Source organism: Ambystoma mexicanum, chromosome 4p (assembly GCF_040938575.1).
Source record: "Ambystoma mexicanum isolate Mex_15411 chromosome 4p, UKY_AmexF1_1, whole genome shotgun sequence".
Taxonomy (NCBI): Eukaryota; Metazoa; Chordata; class Amphibia; order Caudata; family Ambystomatidae; genus Ambystoma; species Ambystoma mexicanum.
Genome location: NC_090927.1, coordinates 558443544 through 558463961, shown reverse-complemented (window position 1 = coordinate 558463961; position 20418 = coordinate 558443544). Strand labels below are relative to the sequence as shown.

Here is a 20418-nt window from a genome sequence, read left to right as displayed (position 1 = left end):
AAAGACCAAGTTTGAAACATCTAATTCCAATAAAATAACCTCTAATATTAAGCTTAAACAAAGGTATGGTATGATTGCTCATATCTTGACCTCCACCTGCTAAACATGCAATATCAAAGCAATCAGCTCATGATGTATGTATTGTACAATTAAATTGTATTTATGTTATTTAGCAATAGTACAAAATAGCCTGTTGAGGCTTTTTGTACACATCATAACAATTACAGATATTAAAAATTAATTCCAAACAATGTTCATTATCAATTCAATATGCCACAACATTTTACTTCAACAAGGTTGTACATTAAAACCACATTATTTCCGCCATGAAATGTTGTCCAAGTAGTAATTAAATCCTTATTAAAAGCAGATCCATAGGCTAAAGGGGTGGATCTTCTTAATCCATTTAGACTTCCACATTCCATCCATAAACATTAGGCAGTCTCGAGCACCCCTTCGCTACGTAGCCCAGAAAACCGATTGACTCTACTCACCCAAATATGACTTTGTATAAACTCATGGCATTCTATATTATTACATTTTATGCCTATATATTTAATGATAATCCAGTTATGGGGGTATTATTTTCGATAATTACGGTGGCTATTGAAATTACAATATTGAACAATATATTCTTGGCTAAGTGATTTAGTCGCTAAATTTTGTTCTCTGGCTATTCCAAATCGTGTTTTCGTACCAGTTTTAGGAACAATCCCCAAACACTTTGCCCAGATATCAAATATTTTGTTCAGTGAGCACAGAGTAGTACAAGAAACTCCCAGTAATATTGCCAAGAACAGTTTTAAAGTCAATCTCATCAAAGTATTAGGGACCACATTAGTCAATTTCCACATAATATTCAGACTGCTTAAATCCAGGGTAATGTTTACACTATGCAAATTGAATTCCTACAATACATATTCTATTGGTGTATTCCTCTTTAGAGTAAAAATCGTTTAAAGACAGTGATTTTCAATACATTTAAACTTCCGTGTTGGTTTGTGACCCCAGATTTCGCCACCATATAACACAATAGGTCTACTTTGTATTTTATACTATGTTATTATGGCTTTTAAAGAATAGCCAGCATAATGTCTAGTGAAATTCATAATTCCACTTGGACATTTATTCAATTATGACTCCAAACATTCCATATGTGCTTGGCAGGAACGCTTGTAAACAAAGGTTACTCCCAGATATGCATATGAAGGCACATTTCCAATAGTGGTGTCTCCAATGTGCAGCTTCAGTTTGCCACTAAATTTTAAAAGTAAACAAAATAGTCTTAGTTTTGGATACATTACTGCTAATTCCATTTCTTTGGGCATAATTACTAAGTTTGTCCAGAGAACAGTGGAGGCCCTTAGAGGTGATATCCAGCTAACCCAAATCATTGGCATATATTCATTATTTGCCTAGTCTTGCTGGCATAAGACTGACTTGAATTAATTTGAAATATATGTGTAGAAATATAATCAGTATTGTCACCCTCTTGATTAAGTCTTATGTTGATTTGTGTGTTCATATATAAGGACATCATCATTTTCAGTAGCCCTACAGGAATCCCTCATTTGGCTAACTGTCGCAACAAGAGATCACTTTGTACCATATCAAAGGCAGCACTAAAGTCTATGAATACTGCCAAAACATTCTGACCTCTAGTAAACCAAGAGTATTCAATGGTAATAACCAAAGTCACAATGTTAGTTATAGTGCCAGCCCCCTTTTGAAAGCATGTTCGATACATGGTGATTAGTTCGAATTCTTAGGCCCACTTTTCCAGTTCGATTAGTGAGACTCTGCTAAATATTTTCGACTGTGTACCCAACATTTCAAGGATTTGATAATTGTTCACCTGTCTTCTATTTTCCTTTTCATGAATAGACCTGATTACACTCTCCGTCTGCATACATGGGGATTTTACCAGAATAACTAATGACTTTAAATAAACATTTAGTATCCTGGCACACCAACACAGGTTAAGTTTGATCAGGGCATTGCAGATACCATCAGGCCCAGAGGCCTGTGAGTTCCTAAAATACCTGATATTTTTTTTCTAAATCCTTAGGGGACAAATTAAACCAGCACTTTTCAACAGAACCATCAAGAGTCATTTCTGTTCTAGCATGGTCACCGATGGTTGCCTTGATATATGCTTCCCAATCTTCTTTAGAAACCACAACCTATGGAATCTGTGGTCCCACTGGAGGTCTTACTAACTGCCAGAAGCATTGAGACATTTGCCATAGTCCAACGATCATGCTATTTTTAAAGGTGTTCAACCATCTTGAGTATGCTCTTTTTGTCTCTTTTTTCTAGCATACAATGGTTCTCTATGATCATGCTTCATTGTGCACCTAATTCCCCCCTCTAATATTTCACGTTTGCAAGTATGCTTATGTGGACCAGTATGATGGACATTATTACCATTTGTGGGTCTAATATAATTAGCAATCAGTTTATCCCTTATAATACGAATAGCCTCACTATAATAATGTATTATTTGATTAACATTATAATCTAATACCCTCATACATTCTTCAGTTGCATTCCCTGGCATTACACGTATCATGACCAAGCTAAACCCACCAGCACAAACTGTGATCTCTTAAACATAAAGGTGGCCAGGTTTGGCTGCAGCAAACTCATTCAGTAGAATAGGATGTTGAAAAATATCTCATGATTGACTATGTCAAATGCAGCTAAGCGAACCAGGCACACAAAGAAACAGGCCTATCGGGTATTGAACATGACCAGGTTGCCATCCACAATCAGAAAATGTAACTGACTCAGTGCTACAATGGACCAGAATACAGATTGATAGTTCTGCAGTAACCAATGCTGATCTAAGATATAAGACAGCTGATCTGATTCACATTTCTCTAAGATTTGTCCAAGAAAGGGTAAGGGTAAAGCTATAGTAGGATGATAGCTGGCTTTGTCACACGTCTCTAAACCAGCCTTTCTTAAGCGGGGAAACATTTATCTCTATGACATCAAACTTTCATACTAAATCATTTTAAATAAGTAGAACAATTATCATTGGCAAGTTAGCCTCCAAACTGCATCAGTACCTGCTGTAAACAAGTTAGAATTGAGCCAAGATGAGCAAGCGATAAAGACACATAAACCAACAGCAATGATCTGCCTGCAATGTGCTGTTACTGCTTCTTGGGAGGGATCTGGTTTATGAGCCTCAGGAGTGTGTTTAGGCAAGGCTGAATAGCATTTGTTATTTGGAAAATATTAGCTTTGCATATTGAGTTATACTACTGTTTGTCTTCTCAATGTAGTTCACTATGTTCACACTGGACCTTTTGACACAAATGCTGGCATTGCTTTATTTCTAATGAGAAATTTACAATCAAATGTGGAGCTCATAGTCTGATGAGGACAATCATCCGGGGAATGATCTATTAGATGTTCACAATCTACTGATTTTCTGATTATCAAACTACCATGACTCACAATGTTATGAAAATTATGTTGTTCTAAAATATTTCTAGTACATCTGTAGCTATCATGCGTTATTGCTGCAGGTCGACATAATAGGCAGGAATGAGGCACCCATCATGACATACCACTCTGGCAATGTAAAAAGGACCTCTATGACAGATAGCCTGTAAGAAGCACTGCATATCTGCTTTACATACTCTGAAAGGTATCAAACATCTTCCTAGGTCAATGGTTTGCTAAACCTGTAGGAACATCCTTGATAGCGTCCTAAATGCTGTCAAGGTCATTTGGGAGAAACACGTGAGCTTTTATCGAGAGTTCCTTAGCATACTTCAATATCTAAAATGGACATTAGCATTATAGTTTGTTAATTATTTAAAGCCATAATGCAGGAATTCATGTTTCCCTTGGGCCTGTGAACTTGGGCAAATGGAATCTTTCTTCTGGTATGTTGTGGTTGCCAATATTCTCTTCTTACTCAAGCATCCCTACTAACCACAGTGACTATTTCCTGGCTGAGTAGAGAGGTACCATCTCTGAGGGCAACTGTCAAACACAAAATGAAAAGGATTTTGGAGTATGAGTGCTGACTGGCTTTGCATTCCACTTTTGCAACATACACTTCCACCCCCAGTATTCCGAAATATGTTTTACTCAATTTAAACCACTACAAACCAAATAGCGTCATTCAATTATTCCTCCTTGCTTTTTAAACCTGAACCCACTGCTTTGCGTTTCAGGGTTACAACGGGCAATTACGACATTCTATTTTTGGTTTTGTCTATTTGAACTTTATGTTGTGAGGAATGAATACTGCATTGCCATTTAAATGGTGCTGAAATGGAAGGAACTGCTTGCCTTATAAATGAAATCCTCATAAACAGATTAGCGATTTACACATTGTTTTATTGTTTGATAGAATGTTGCTAAGCTATTTTAATATGACATGTACACTTAAAACAAACCCTAAAAAAGGATGGGTATGGAAAACGTATTTTTAAAATATCATACAAAAATAAAATAAAATTGATGAGTTGTTGTCTTCTATTTTGCTTCTAGGTTACACATGTGGAGGTCTAGTACAGGGTCCAAATGGTACAGTTGAAAGCCCCGGGTTTCCTCACGGCTATCCAAACTATGCAAACTGCACATGGATTATCATCACTGGAGAACGGAACAGGATACAGTTGTCATTCCACACGTTCGCGCTCGAGGAGGATTTCGATATTCTTTCAATATATGACGGCCAGCCTCAGCAGGGGAATCTGAAAGTGAGGTAAGTCATTCAATTCTATATAAATGAAGTATAATGATTTGCATTTGAAGCTATATGTAGTGGGAAAAAAATGATGTGATTTTTTTAACTCAAAATCGAACGTTTGGGAGTTATTTCTTCATATGACATTACATTTTTAGCTCATGATTTTCAAGTATGAATTAGCCCTAATTTTAAGACAATATAGTTTTTGCATATTCGTTCACCAACATTTTGACAATATGTCAAATGCGTATTTATGAGACCTCTGAACATGATCCCAGGTTATAAGATGTGTAACCTAGGCAGATGGGAACTAGCGAATGAGGGTAGAGAAAACGGGGGCAAGTCTGGGTTAGAGTGGGATTTATTTTAACATCACTCTTGTGAGACAAGTCACATAGACACATTACAAAACAGAACAATTAGAAAACACCAATGGGGGGAAATTGGTCCCTTTATAATTGACAAATTGTTTGTAAGACCCATTGGAAAGAGATAATATTTGTGGGTTTCACAACAAATAATGTACATACATATTTGTGATTCTCCCAACTAATTGTGCAATTATTAGGTAATTCCTACTGGTCAGAAATCTGTAGAATTTCAGATGTGTTGTGCTAAAATATCACTGTTTGTGTGTTTATATTATATATTATATGTCATCACTAATAGTGATTGGTGACCACACGGTAATTAGCATGACAGTAATTCATATGAACTATTTGGCTTTGTGTACAAATGGGAGGAGGCATGTAAAAACATTATAAAGTTCAAAATCTGTGGGCAACATTTTGAGCTGAAGGAAGGGCAAGCAGAGAACACAATATTTAAATTGAAATGCAAAAGACAAATCCCTTGCATTTTGTGTAGTTCTTCCCAAGATCATTGTTTGTGTAAACACTAAATTCTCCTATGACATATTTTCTGTATCCAGAAGCAGAAAGCCATGAGTTTCTTTTGTGTTGTTTGGATGTTTGGCTTTTGAGTTTGACCTATTGCTTGGATTAAAGGATTTCAATGTACGTTTCTGTTCCTCTCAAGAGAAATAATTCAATTCAATTTGCTTTATTTCGGCAAACACGACATGAAAGCACAAAATACATAAATATACATATAAACATTGCTTACTGTAAAAGAAGGCAATAATAAACAACAGTGCGAAGCACAATCAATGTCAAATACAATATTATAGCCCAAAACATAACAGTATTCCCCAGCAAACAACGTGCATGCCCTTGTATAATGGGATTGAAAATGCTAATAGAGGTTATGAAGATACCATTTGCAGGGTTATGATACAATGATAATACTCACCATGACTGCTTGTAATATGACTCATCCTTCTCCTACAATATGTTATTGCCTAGAAATGTCCTGGAACTCCACCAAGAACACTACCAAGTATCAGAGTTGCAAAAGAGTTCTAGTACAGATCATACAAATCAAATCTCTTCATTTTGATAAAGTGCTAGTGCAAATCATAACACATTACAATTAAAGCTCAACCTTTAGCTGGCAAATAATACAATAAAGCATAGCAAGCCTACATTATGCTCATTCTCCTTATCCATGCACTAACTAGATAGTTTGCCACTAAATGGACTGCAATTCAATGGATAGAAGAGTAACATAGAAACATAGCTTGTTGGGTGGTTCAAAATGCTCTAGTAAAAAATAAAATGTTCACATACTTATTCCTTACATTTAAATATCCTGGGCATACAAACATAAAATTAACAACATTCTCAGTCTTTCGTGTGCAAAATATGCTTTTGCCTGAAACACCAACCTGCCATCGCTGGCAAAAGGCTGCCACTGGGAGAATACACATAGATGGTTGTGCATGTAGAGGTCACATATGCTTTGGTTGCACTATACCCAGATACACCCCATAACCTAGGATTTGATTTATTTCCCAGTACCTTACATGCCCAGTTGAGCCTCTTGTTTCAGCACTTCATCCTCCCTTGCTGTTTGGGCTGCACTTTTAACCAAGTGCTTAACCCCCCCCACCCAAAATACATGTTGGTGCACTCCAGTACTCACACAACCCTAGGCTAAAGAACACTGATTTAATACATACTTCAATCCTGTGCCAATACATCATCCAAATCTTCTGTGTATCTGACCATCCTTGGTGAGGTCTACATCCTAACTCAATAATATAAGGGTTTCAGTTTACATATGCAGTCAATTCTTTGTAAATTTGTCTCCGGAAACACAGGAACAATTGGGGCATTCATAGGCAGGCCTAAGATGTTCAACACAAAAGTATTTCCCATTACCATAAGGGTGCTACAAGGGTACTACAATTAGAAACCCCTCATATTTCTGCTCCATACTTGTCTAGCTTGCAGCCTATACGCTTCCAATGAAATGTGGACTGTTCCGTTCCCATGTTCCAAGAGGAATAATTACATTCGGTAACATCAATAATAAAATGTGCCTTAGATCAGGATCTGTTTGAAAGCAAATCGTTTAATGTTGGGACATATCAGAAAATGTGAAAAGGCCTTATGTTCTAAAAGAAGAAAATACATTTTAAGGAAACTGATGTAGAGACATCTAAATATTCTTTTATAATCAGAATCCAATATTCTTTATTGGTCTAACACCCTAGTGGTATACGTTGTTCCTACAAAGTGAAAGCACTTTTATTGAATCATATTCCTTATTCAATACAACTTTCCAAATTAAATTCACACAATGTCCGACTGTATAGAATGTACGTTTTCATTAAAGAACAATAGACTTGACCAATTGAATCAAAACAAATAACATCACCATTGAACAGCTGACATATTCTGCTCGACAAACAAAAACAACTGAAACAGTGAAACACATTTGGCGAAAACAATCGATATCAAAATCGATAAACAACATGTTAGCCAATTTAACAGTCACCTTTCTGTTAAACAATTGAAACACAGGATTAAAGCTAATATCTTCTTATCACCTGTATATATTTGCAACAAAGGAGAATTAATTTTCAAAGCAAAGCTCTTTAGCAGGTGTTCAAAATAAATCGTATTGTTTGTCAGTGGTTTGCATGACTATATTTGCTCAATCTTCCTTGTGGTCTCCTTCACTTATAGACTACCTCAACTACTGACAGAAATCATCTACACCAAAAGTCAGCTGACTATTTTACAGTTTAAATTCATGAGAACAAAATATTTCAGTTTGGTGAATTATTGCAAAATTCTTTGCAGTTTGATTGATTGAAATAGTGAAAAATAAAGAGAAAACGAAAAACAATAACACTTATTTCAGACATTTCTCTTTACATACTACTTACATAACTGTGTAGGAGTTAATGCAGAAGTTTAAATATTACTAAAAAAGGAAAAGAAAATGTGCGATTTTTCACAGTTGTAACTTGTCTGGTTGGTGTGTAAAACCACAACACTATGATACAGATCCTCTTATGGAAACTATGCCTACATATGCTGCATTTAAACCTGCATGGGAAGGCAATGATGTGAAATATTATATTGCATACACAGCCAAAAAAGTATGAAACACATCCATTTATATGCAGCAAGGTCCAGTGGCTGCAGTGTTGTGGAATGGCTGATGCTCATGCCCTACGCCTGCCAAGCCACACAAAGTAGCCTCTAGCAAAGTTGCTATTTGTTTGTTTGTTTTATTTGTATTTATATAGCGCACAACACCCCGAGGACATCGTGGCACTTGTTACAGTACAATGCTTAGTTACAGAGTTATGACTCATGCGTATGTTACATAAGGAACAGTTTGAGCAGTGATACAATATATATATATATAATATAGTTAGATTACATTTGTGTTTATATTACAATATACATGACAGGAATAAGGTAGGAAGTCGCATTACGCGTTGAGGATAGTGGTCTTGAGGTTGTTGCGGAAGACTGAGATGGAGGTTTCTGCTCTAAGGGTGGCAGGGAGTGAGTTCCAAAGTTTTGGTGCAATATATGAGAAGCCTAGACCTCCAGCTGTGGCTCTCTTGATGCGTGGTATGTGTAGCTGGTTGGTGTACTGAGCTCTGATGGGGCGAGTGAAAGTGGTTCTTGATATAGCTTCGGATAAGTAGGTGGGAGCAGTGTTGTTAATGCATCTGTGTGTGATGGTAAGCTTTTTCAGCGTAATGCGGTCTTTGACCTGTAGCCACCATGCTTCAAGTCTGGCATGGGATATATGGTCTCTTCTTGGGATGATCAATGCGGCTCTTAGGGCATTGTTTTGTGTGGTTTGCAGTCTATGAATGTTCTTGGCGGAGGTGCCAGCTAGGAGAGCATTGCAATAATCGAGTTTAGTGCCTATAGTTGTTCTAACTATGGCCAAGCTATCTTTAAGTGTGAGAGCCCTTCACAATGACAAGGCTATTTGGTCATCTATACATCCCAGAATATCTCAAATCTTTTTCAATACAACCCAAACTTTATTCAAAAGAGCATGTTTACCTCTTGCTCCTCAATTGTGCTCTGTTATAAAGAATCTGGAATCCAGATGGTTCATCCCACTCACACATTCAATGGATCATTGGTGTGCCTTGCATTTGTTCTTGAAATATTGGCCACCCACAAAAACATGATCTGCTACATACTACTTGTAGCATTCCTTCTTGATTTGAATAGAAATTAATTTAGTCTCCTTCTGGAAATCATCATTGGGAGCAACATTTCTTTGAAGATAGAAATTCCACATATTTGAACAAATGTTTGAGGGACAGTACAATGACTATTGGAATACGACAATGGGACTATATACCAAAACATTTGACAGTTCAGTTAATGTATGCTACCTTAACACAGAGCCAACAGTTGTGCAGATTATGGACACACTTCTGACACCAAAAATAATATCAATGGTATCACCTACTACCTTACTTGTAACATCAGTGATGCCAAAGGTAGTCTAATCACATCTGATAGTGAAAGTGATTACTGTTTAAAGAAATACAATCTACTACAGCCCTCTGTGGAACAATCATAATTTAGGGTCCGGTGCCTTGATTGACCTATCAACAGACATTTCAAAATTCCTGCCCGTTCCATCCATTATATTGAGATACATTTTATGTCAGATGTTAAATGGTCAGAAGTAAATACCACAATCTATTCCAGTCATAGACTGACTGCAGCAGCATAACAAATGCACTGCTGAGAAAGGGGACGGGAAAACTGGAAAGCACTGAAGTGCAGACAGTGTTGCCCAAGAACAGAGGGAAGGAGACTTCAGGAGCTACAGATGATGTGAAGAAGCAGCACCCAAACATGCTGAATAAAGCATGTAACACAAGAGTCCACATAATAGTTAAAATCAACCCACACATTTAAGATTTATTGTAGAATTGAAAGCAAATGCTCCAGATTCAACATTACCAAAGGCCAACGTAAAAAATCAAAGAGGAATAACCAGGGTGGAGTTATCTGTATGCACACAGCCACATGCTAATTGCTAAATTAGAGAAAAAAACAGGTATGGAAAACAAAGCCATGTCAATAATGGGCAAGATAAGAGATTCCCCAAAAAGTTGCTACTCTACGTCAAAACAGGCTCATTGAAGAATGTGCGAAGAATTCAGAAATTCCTTTTACTCCATGATTGAGAGGTGTCCTCACCCTTGCTGCATGGGTGTCAGCATATTGATGTTGCTGCACATGTGTGCATGGTCGCTAGTCTATTTGGATTTGTAGTTTTGAATGCTAAGGATGAGAAGTGACCTTCCATGCAAGACATTGATTAAAACTGAAAGTGGATACTGAAGGATTGTGGCAATGAAAGGGTGCAGATTCTTCATACACACTTGTTGGCTGTATTGAGTCCAGTAACTATGTAGGTCTGGTTGGGTATCAACCTGGATTTTGTTCTTTCACGAATCCTTTGGAGTTGAAGATTATTATGAATTTTTTGTAGAAGTGCACTCAAGTGAGTTTAACTTGACAGGTCCTCTCTGTAGGGGAGTGTAGATGTGCCGAGATCCAAGGTTTAGTTGCATGATGTTGTCTCTATTTGCATGGTAAGGCCCATTGATACTCCCCAGCCTAATTGAAGGCTTACTTAAAGAAATAATATGCAGGTGTTCTTTGAATGTATGTGGGTAAAGGCTGCTCCAGGGTCAATTCCAGAGCTTTGGCCCTAAAACCTTGAAAAAAGGTCCACTCTAAACCCTTGATGATTTTCTATGAGTCATTGGCTGGTGGTAGTATATAGTGGGATGAGCCATTGTAACATTAATACCTGATCTTAACACATGCTGCTTAACACTACATAATTGCATTGTACAGTTTGTGAGCTAACAACGGCTCTTGCTCCATCAAAGTTAAACACTACCGTGTTTTTCTGCCAATCAGTGTTATTGATTGGTTTGCAGAGGCCAACGTCAAATTGTAGAAAATCGTTTCTTGAGAGACGGGTTCATCTATTTAGCCTTATACGTTTTTTCTTTAATATGTTGCATGTGACTGGGGATCCTGCAGTGGAGAAACGCCACTGACTGAACACACATCATCCATTTCTTAAAAAAAGGAATCATGAAGGAAACTGTATCTGTAGGGCATCCATATACTGACTGGAGAATCCCTGGATGCTCACATTTCTCTCACAGGGCCTTCACACTCCTCAAAGTTTGGGGTAAATAATCCACAAGTTAAGTGTCCAGAAACTGTCATTCTAGCATTGGGGGCATGGGGTATGTTGTCTTGAAATGCACACAAAGGATTAATAAGCAGAGCATGATGTAACAACACTATTTGTAGCATGTCTTTCCCATGTAAATCACGTGTGTTGTTTTTAAGTTTGATTGTTGTTTTCTCATGCACGTGCACAGACACAGGAGGGCCAGTCACTACTCTGGCAGTGGCTGAAGTATAACAGTAGTATATCCAAACTGAAAAACTGAGCCTCTGTGTTGTCAAGTAAGCACACTGGGTTATAATTATTATTTATAATTATAGTTGGTTATTTATAACACACTTAATACCCAGAGGTTTCTAAGCATGGACCTGGGGATCGAACCTGTGTTGCTCCGTGTCATCTTGCTTCCAAGGTGAGCGCGTTGCCACTGAGCTATGCCCGATATTGTGGTCTAGGCATATTGGTACATCTTAAATCCCACATATTGCAATTAAAGTCAGTTTTACTGCAGCACAACATCTGATACAAAATGTGTGATGAATGTTGACTCGAGTCCTGAGTTCTGATGCAAATTTGGCCCGCTTGTTGATGTAACCAGACCAGAATTTTATTTTTGAGTGATTCCTTTGACTCTGGTCCCTTGGGCTTCTCGACATCAGTGATAGTAATGCTCCTGGGATCCATAGCAAACCTCCTTGGGTCAACTATCCTTACCATGAGGGACCTTTTCTTATGAATATCCTTAGGAAATAGGGTGTCAAGAGAGGTATTAAACATGCTCCCTTGTCTAGCAGGCATCTCAGGTGTTGTCATTCATGAAAATTGTCACCTGTCTTCAAGTCACCGAAAACAAATTCTTTGAGAAACTCTTTAGGTTTGCCAATTTCAGTGCTGAACCTATGCACCCATAGGGAACATGGCAGGTGGTATAATGAATACTACATGAAAGAAGGAGTACTGTCATTGGTTTTAAGCACTGGGACTAATCCAGGTATATTGAATGCCATATATAGAAGATGCATGCCATGGTTAAACAATATTCTTATAGTCCTTAATTCTTTGTCAGTTATGGAGAACTGAGAAGATCTCCATGCTCTAAATGAGCCTTTGGTTAAAAAGGTGCAGCACTCATTAAAATCCACAAAAGATGTATGATTGAAAACAGTTGCTTAGTGTATATTCATAGTAGGGATGGAAGCATTCATACCCTTTACATTTTCCCTATTTTAGGGATTCCATTTTTAATGACTAAATTACGTTTTAACTGCTTATAGATAAATGCTAATGTTATCAAGTAACATAAGATTGAATGAATGTCTCCCACTGTGTTCAAACAAAATGATTGCACATTCTTTTTTTCCTGTCCAGTGCAAGGAGATATGCAACATAATACTATTATACCCATTTTAAAGACATTTTACCCGATAAACCATTTCCCTGCATTTGTATTCCTGCTTACTTTGGATTCTAAAACGGTTGTTTGGGCTTTGAATTTTTTTTTATCAGAATCGATAAACAGAACAAATAGACTTTTACAGAATATTTGATGGCTATATCTCTTCTGCCTGCATTGTTGCAGTCCATTCAATGTGCTGCTATTTGCAGTTTAATTTTGCTGTGTTAATATTTCTTTATTGGCTTCTGCCAAAAATAAAGTTTGATGAATATGTTTGATTGTTGTATTGTGTCAGCCGATAAATGACTACTGATAGTGCATGGAAAAATCATTAAAGTGCAACTGATGGTCTGAAATAAGGTGTTGTATGTGGTACCCCTATCCTCCTGACGTATAAAGTAGATTTCAGTCAAGTGGGAGATTTCCGAATGGTCAGTTGAGAATGGTCAATTTCCATAATGTATTGAGGCATTGTAGCAATATTTTACAGACGGTATTGGGTATGTTCCTCTCTTTTGATGGTGTTTGCAATTGTTCTGTTCCTATTTGGATATATTTGTTTACATGTAAGTCAATGTGGTTCATGGAGAATCCCCACTCAGATTTGAGCTCTAGCACAATATTGATCACCACTTTATTCCAAGAGACATACAACATACAATACCTGGCATCTTACCATTTCCCCCATCGATTTGTAATAAATTTGCTCCAGCCAAAGTGCAATTAGAGATGGCCCATTAGCACTTAACCTGTGCACCTAAGTTAACGAGAATTGTATGATTCTTGGCCCACATATTGGCAAGATGCACCTCCAACTGCCTAACCACCAGGTTCTCTCCTCTGCCCACCGGCTCTCTCAGTTGTCTTCCTCCTAGATGTTTTGCACTTTCTGCCTCCTACTAAACCACCCCCACAATTTAAAGCTGTTCCACCACTTAACTGACTATTGCATCTCTGGCTTGTAACAACTTTCAACACTCCCTGGGCATTCCTGGGAAATGGTAAAGGTGTTGGGAAGCTCGCTCTGTTATTAATGGTCATGATGTGCAGATATTTGCATCTATTGACCAAAGAAATGACCTTCACTCAATATGGTAGCACTCTTCTTCACTACAAATTTCCTTTGTTAAAAAAGGCCCTTTGCACTATCAACATCTGACCATAATACCCTTTGTAATAATCCCCTTGTCAGGAGAATTTCCTGGATGGTTAGAACCCTAGGGACCTGGATTATTGTGATGCTTTGTTAAGGACCTTTGATTGGATCCCTAGACGGCCACCACCTGGGACAGCCCACTGGGTAATGGATTGTTGTTTAAATACATTTGATAACTAGGTAATTCATTTTAGAATGGTTAATCCTAGGGTTTGAAAACAATGTGGACATTTAAATCCAGCAAGTAATGTCTAAAACATATAGAACAACCACATAACTCAGCATCACAGAGAAAGCAGATGTCGGCTCCTTACTGAAATGTGTTAGAAGCCCATTATCTATATGGTTTGTGACTATACATAAGTAGAGAGTGGAAAGCACTGTTTGCATTGCTTTCAATGAACATGAATGTACTCTCATTGCTTTGTTTCTATCTTCTCATTTTGAACAAATTTACTTTGTATACCCATACTACAACCCATATTACAGACATTTTGTACCAGTGCAGTGGATTAGTGCTTGGTTTAAAATCATATTCTTTCAATGTTTTGCAGCACTGGTGAAACAATGCATTTAAATATAATTTTTACAATGGCAATGTTTTGTTTTCTACTCAAACCAGTGCACATTTTCTATACTATGGGAGTCAGCCACTTGCATTGATTGTAGAATGTTTAATTCATTATCATTAGTTTTGGCTGTAGTTGGATTTTACTATATTTGAGAAACTGATATTAAGTCATCAAAAAACCTGTGATAGGTTTATTCTTGATTGACAGCTCCAACTATCAATGTGGTAAAAAGTATGATGAGAAATTATCTGCCACTGTTAAATGCTCAATGGTGTTCTCCATTCAGTCAAGATAGCTGATGGATGTCTTTCTGAGTTGTGGGGTTTTGTTATCTTTACTTGGTATACAGTTTACTAAAGAAGTACAAGAAAATGTTGCTGAAAACATAAAGACATTCAATAAAATCCAGCTTTTATTGTCAATACAACTAATCACAATAGAGATCACAACTAAAAGAACCCCACTGTGGCCAAGAGCTTTATGGTTAGAATTTGTGAGGACTGTGAAGGGCGGTTTGACTGGTGCTTGGAAGTATGGGGACGCCCCATGTTTTTAAAATATACCTTTACAAATAGAAATAGGCACTTTTGCATTGTGTATTGAATTGCTCTAGCAGCAGAGGATTTCTTCCAGTGTTACTGATTATAATAGGGTACAAAAACTAAAATATATTTGAATTGAATTTCCCTTTTTTAAAGGAGCAATATATTATATTACTTCCTCAATTTGAAATGTCTTTAGTTTTTCTTTTGACATTATTTTCAATCACAATCAATTTGCGTTCACTGATTTTGTTTCTCGCTCATCATTTTCAATTCAGCTTTTAATTCTCATATTCTCATGACATGATGACATAGAACTGTGTTTACACATCTGTTAAATATATCTCTACGTACTATTTGAAAGTGCCTTTGATATGTCTTTACACAGAAACCTTTGTTTTACCTGTCCAACACTGACATTTCACATGCATGAATCCTAAAAGGAATCATCTATTTCTAGATCACGTTATACAGCTTGTCTGAAACCAACTTTTTTTCACAATTTCTTTTTTTAGGGTTTAATTCAGAAATAGGTGTCAAGGTTTAAATAGTGAATGTGTTATAATTGGAAATACAAGCCTGTTCAGATTTCAATGATTTGTGTTCATAAAAAGTAAGATCACATTTCCCAATGGGAAATCAGTTCAGTTTTGTGAGATGTGGTTAATCTGTAATTTTTGCCCATTTGAACATTTGGCTTTCAATCCTGCTAATGTCATCTTCATTCATGTTTTTCTTCCAAGTAAACGTTTTGGATGTGATTGACTTTATATTTATAATTCAAAATTGGTCGTAGAGCCTGGTTTCGCTTGGGAAAAAAGAAAGGAAGAAAGAAAGAAAGAAAGAAAGAAAGAAAGAAAGAAAGAAAGAAAGAAAGAAAGAAAGAAAGAAAGAAAGAAAGAAAGAAAGAAAGAAAGAAAGAAAGAAAGAACCCAAATCATGGTCTTGTCAGAAAGTCCACATAGTCTCTGGTTTTTCAATCTCCTGGGGTTTTCTTGACTTCGACAGGCCAGTATTTTCAAAAACAGCAGAGTTCACTCGCTCTTCCTTCTAGTTGAGTTACAAACTTAGCCTCAGGAAGGCTGCATGTTTCACTGCAATGGGTTTCTCCTTTCTTTCACACGATCCATAAGTAGTTGTTTTCTCTGGCCCTGGTAGGCTATAGGTATACTCAGCCCTCAGGAAGTCAATGCTCTCCTCTCCCCCTCCTGGGGTGATCTAATCACTAGCCCCATGTTGGCTATGGACCTTGTGATGAATCACAGGATTTTGTCCCTTCTCCCCAAGAGGGAGCCCCCCCTCCGTGATGCTAGGGAGGTGAGCTTGCTCTCAAGAGAGAGGAAGGTAAGCTGGGGAAGGCCCATGGCTATGTCACTTCTGCAAGGGTGTAAGATTGGGAACTCCGGAGAGCCCACAAGTTCCAAATAGGTTACCGAGCCAGAGTTGAGGAAACGGATGTGCAGTGTTCTATCAACCGGAGAGAAAGAGAAGCAGTAAGTAGTGGAGTTGCAACAGAGAGTCAGTGGTGAGCCATGTGTCCTAGTGAGCACAATGATACTTCTGTGTTGAGGAGACCACGTAACAAACTTGTACCTTGGATACCAAAAAGCCATCAAGAAGGAATATACCAAGAATAAGGGGTCAGAAAACCGGAGGAAAGCACAGGAGCAATGTGATGGTCTTGATAGCAAGACTACGCAGAGCAACATAAGTTTGAATCTCGGATCCAAGCTTAGAAACCAAAATCAGGTATGGTATAAGGCACGTTATAAAAAAACAATTAAATGAATACAAAGTAGGAAGAGGAAAAGGATGTGGACGAGCAAAAGCAAAATGCAAGCTAGAATGAAACAAAAACCTGGTGACCTTATTCCAAGAGAAGCAGGTAATGGAGAAAGCGGGAGACTCAGGGTGGACATAGGAAACCATTATATGAACATTCGTACTCGTCCCAGTCAACATAAGGAGTCTATGCCATTGAGAAGAAGAGAAGTGAATAAAAATTATCATTAGAACACTCAGGATCATCCCAGTCTGTATAATGAAAATATGCCAGTGGGAAAGACAGAAGTAAATGAGAATCATTATCATAATATTTACATTCTGCAGAGTCAAGAAAGCCAGGAAGTAGCTGGAGAAATCAGAAGAACAAAAGATCATTATCAGAGTACTTATGCTCATCACTGTCAAGATAACAAAAGTATAATACTAAGAATAAGACAAGATAAAGAAAATCGTTTTACAACCATTCCTACTCATTTCAGTAAAGACATTAAGAATGTAACCCAAAGAGAGAAAGAACTGCAGGATAATCATTGTAAGAGTGATCATTCTTGTCACTGTTCAAGCAAGGAAAGCATCTCTATCTAAGGAAGGGAGCCTTTGAGTAAGGATAACAACAGTTACATCCCAAAGGACATATACTCTATACAGACTAGAAACTGTGAAACACAGATAAGTGAAAGAAAACTCAACTGAGAAACTCAGAACGCTTGGATAAACCTACCTGGGAAAAGGGAGGAATAACATTTGGAAATAGAATTAACTAAGCAAGTATCCAAGAAATAATATGATCTGATAAGAAAAGAGAGATCAATAGACAGCTGAGGAAGCCACTTGTCGAGAGGACTCAAAAAAGTGATGAAGTGCTAAAATAACTGCATGGACTAATCAAGGAAGTTAGAAAGAATTATTTGAAGATCAGTTATTGAATTTAACTCTGCAACGAGCAAGAAACCAGGAGAAGGGAGCCGTTCTCTTGTCCTTTGTTATTAATATAGTGGCAGGGTCATATAGGGTTAGTTTGCGACAGAGGATAGATCCTTTTCCTACATTCACCAATGACTAATGAGCACCTTAATTAGTTTGTAAGGTAGGGGACCCCCATAGAAGTATGGAAAGATAGGAACTAGCCTTTTTCTTTAATAAACCTATATTAAGACATGTCTAATAATTGCCTGTGTTCTTCTAACCCACCCATCAGTCCTGTTTGGTTTGTTACTTCTCCTCCTACCTCTTGGGTTATTCAGTTAATTAGCCCTTGTGGGCTATGGGCCTGCTGAACTCTGCTCGGTTCATTGATTGTCTCTACCCTTCTGGGATATTCAAATCACTAGTCCCATTTGGGCTATTAACCTGCACAGCCCTGCTTGTGTGATTGCTTCTTTCACCCCTTTGCAGGATATTCATCTCTTCAAGCCTGTTTGGGTTTTGGGCTTTTTAGACCAATTTGTCTGGGTGCTTCTATCACCCCCACAGGGTATTCTGGTCATTAGACATGGGTTGGATGTGTGCCTGATCAGCGCTGTATGGTTTCTGGGTTTTATGCCTCCACCTAGGATTTTTACAACCCCAGCCCTTCATGGGCTCAGTTCTGGCATCACCATCCTCCAACAACTTGTTTGCTGCTGCCACATACCTTTCCTATCTCAGTGTTGCTCTGGACTGGGGCCTGTCTCTCTGGCCCATGTGGTTCCACAGTCTTGCCTTTGCAGTCTGCTGTTCCCTGTTGCCTCCCTTTGTTAAGGGCTTCAGTGTTGTCAGAAAGGGGCAACAGTGCATCTTATTTACTCTGCTTAATTCTTCTGCTGTCCCCATCCAGTTGCGGCTCCTGCCCTTGTAGATGTGGAAGCACTTTACGGGCTGTCTTGGGTCTTCAACCACCCCGCAGATGGCGTGGTTTTCAGCTCCTCTTTTGCAGCAGCACCTCTCTCTGATAGGTGTCCGTGCACACCAGCATCTCTGGCATTATGGCCGCGCTTGTCTTCCTCTATTGGCCTACAGTGGCATTTATAGTCCACTCTGGAACAGAGTGGAAGATTTCATTTGATTTCTTCAAGTGGCAGAAACAAAATCGAGTCAGAAACCACGCCATCCATGTTAAAGGGGCCCTGTAGCTGCTGGCAATGTTCCACCATCATGTAGCCAACAAACATTGGGTAGTCCAACCAAAACACTGAGGTTGGGCTAAGATTAATTACAAGAGAGGTTTGACTGTATACTGCACTATGTTTTTTTTCCAGAACACAGGAGTCATGTTGAAAGATAACTGCTAATGGGCATGATAGAAGCCAAGTATCGAAAGGAGCAATATCAAGACTGGGTTTAGTGATAAGGTATTTACTGGAGAAGGTATACGTTTATCAGTTGATCATTCTGGAGTGCAGGGGAGTGACATGTGATGTGTTCACAGAATAAATTATGGGGATTCAATACCAATTGAAGTAAGGGAATCAATTAATGATTTGAGAACAGTATGTTTCTTTAAATGGTGAGTTGCACATGCAGAGATCAGTTGGCGATTTGTAGGAGAGGTATATTTACGAGTTGTTGATAGGCCATGGTATGCTCATGATGCAATGGATAAGCATCCACATGTAGAAGCTTTGTGTCTGTAAATTGGTTATGAAAAGAATTATCTTATAATTCAAAGATGTGTAGGGGTATTGATTAGGATTCAGAAACATGTATTGCATGCTCACAGTTCATCATAGACTTTGGGTGATTGATGTGATGATCATCATTCTTTGATACAGATAGTCTAGACCATCAATGAAAGAATTGTTTCTGGTATATGGTGCATGTTGAAGATACACTTGAATAAGCTCACTAGTCTTCACGAGAATATAGATGTGGGGTAAGTCTAATGTGACATTTCAGTACTAGCACAGATTGGACTTTTGCAATATGTAATGCATAACACTTCTTCAAATGTAATTATACATTGAATACTATTATACACAATATGACAATGCTGATTCTCATATAAACATTTTTGGGTGATGCACTTATTTGTGATAAGTCTGTGAAGGTTGGCGCGAATTGGTTTGGGTTTGTTGTAAAAAACATTGGGGAGATTAAGGTGGAGGGAGGTGGGATGTAATCCTTGCTTAGGCCTAAACTGTTCCAAAGGGGGGGTAACCCACAGCATGCCCTGACCCCTTGAGAGGGTATTGTGTAGCAGGTTAACCTCGCTCGTCGGTAGGGGGTGGCTCCCCCTTGGAGAGAATGGACACATTCCTGGGATTCTTCACATCTGATTTTACTGTTCATTTCTTTAATTACATTTGCGTTTGGAGCTGCATGCCCTTTTCTTGCCCAGACTTGTGTGTTGAGACAGAATTTGAGAGGTCGGGGGTGAGTATGGGATGCCACCTAATAAACAACCAAAATATTACCATATTTATGAACATATACCTTACAGCCTGGGATGCAAATAGCCTGCTTCATATGAGTTTCTGTTCTTAAATGAACAGAGGCATACCCCAAAGTAACACCAGATAAGTGAGGATGCACAGTAGCTTGCTGTTTTAAATCATAATGAAGAGAGTATGTAAGTTTGATTGAAAGAGTGTTTTTATATTGGGGACCATTTATACAAATAAGACTAAGAATATGGATAAGTGAAGCAAAAAGTA

General features: G+C 38.0%; 1 protein-coding gene across 2 annotated transcripts in view; it reads left to right on the top strand.

Moving 5' to 3' along the window:
* Nucleotides 1-20418, top strand: part of CSMD1 (CUB and Sushi multiple domains 1) — a 5442057-nt gene that overhangs the window by 726738 nt on the left and 4694901 nt on the right. For both annotated transcript variants that reach the window (XM_069606098.1, XM_069606099.1), the window contains exon 2: nucleotides 4516-4732. In XM_069606098.1, coding sequence (XP_069462199.1) covers nucleotides 4516-4732 — 217 coding nt within the window. The remainder of the gene's footprint in view (nucleotides 1-4515; nucleotides 4733-20418) is intronic.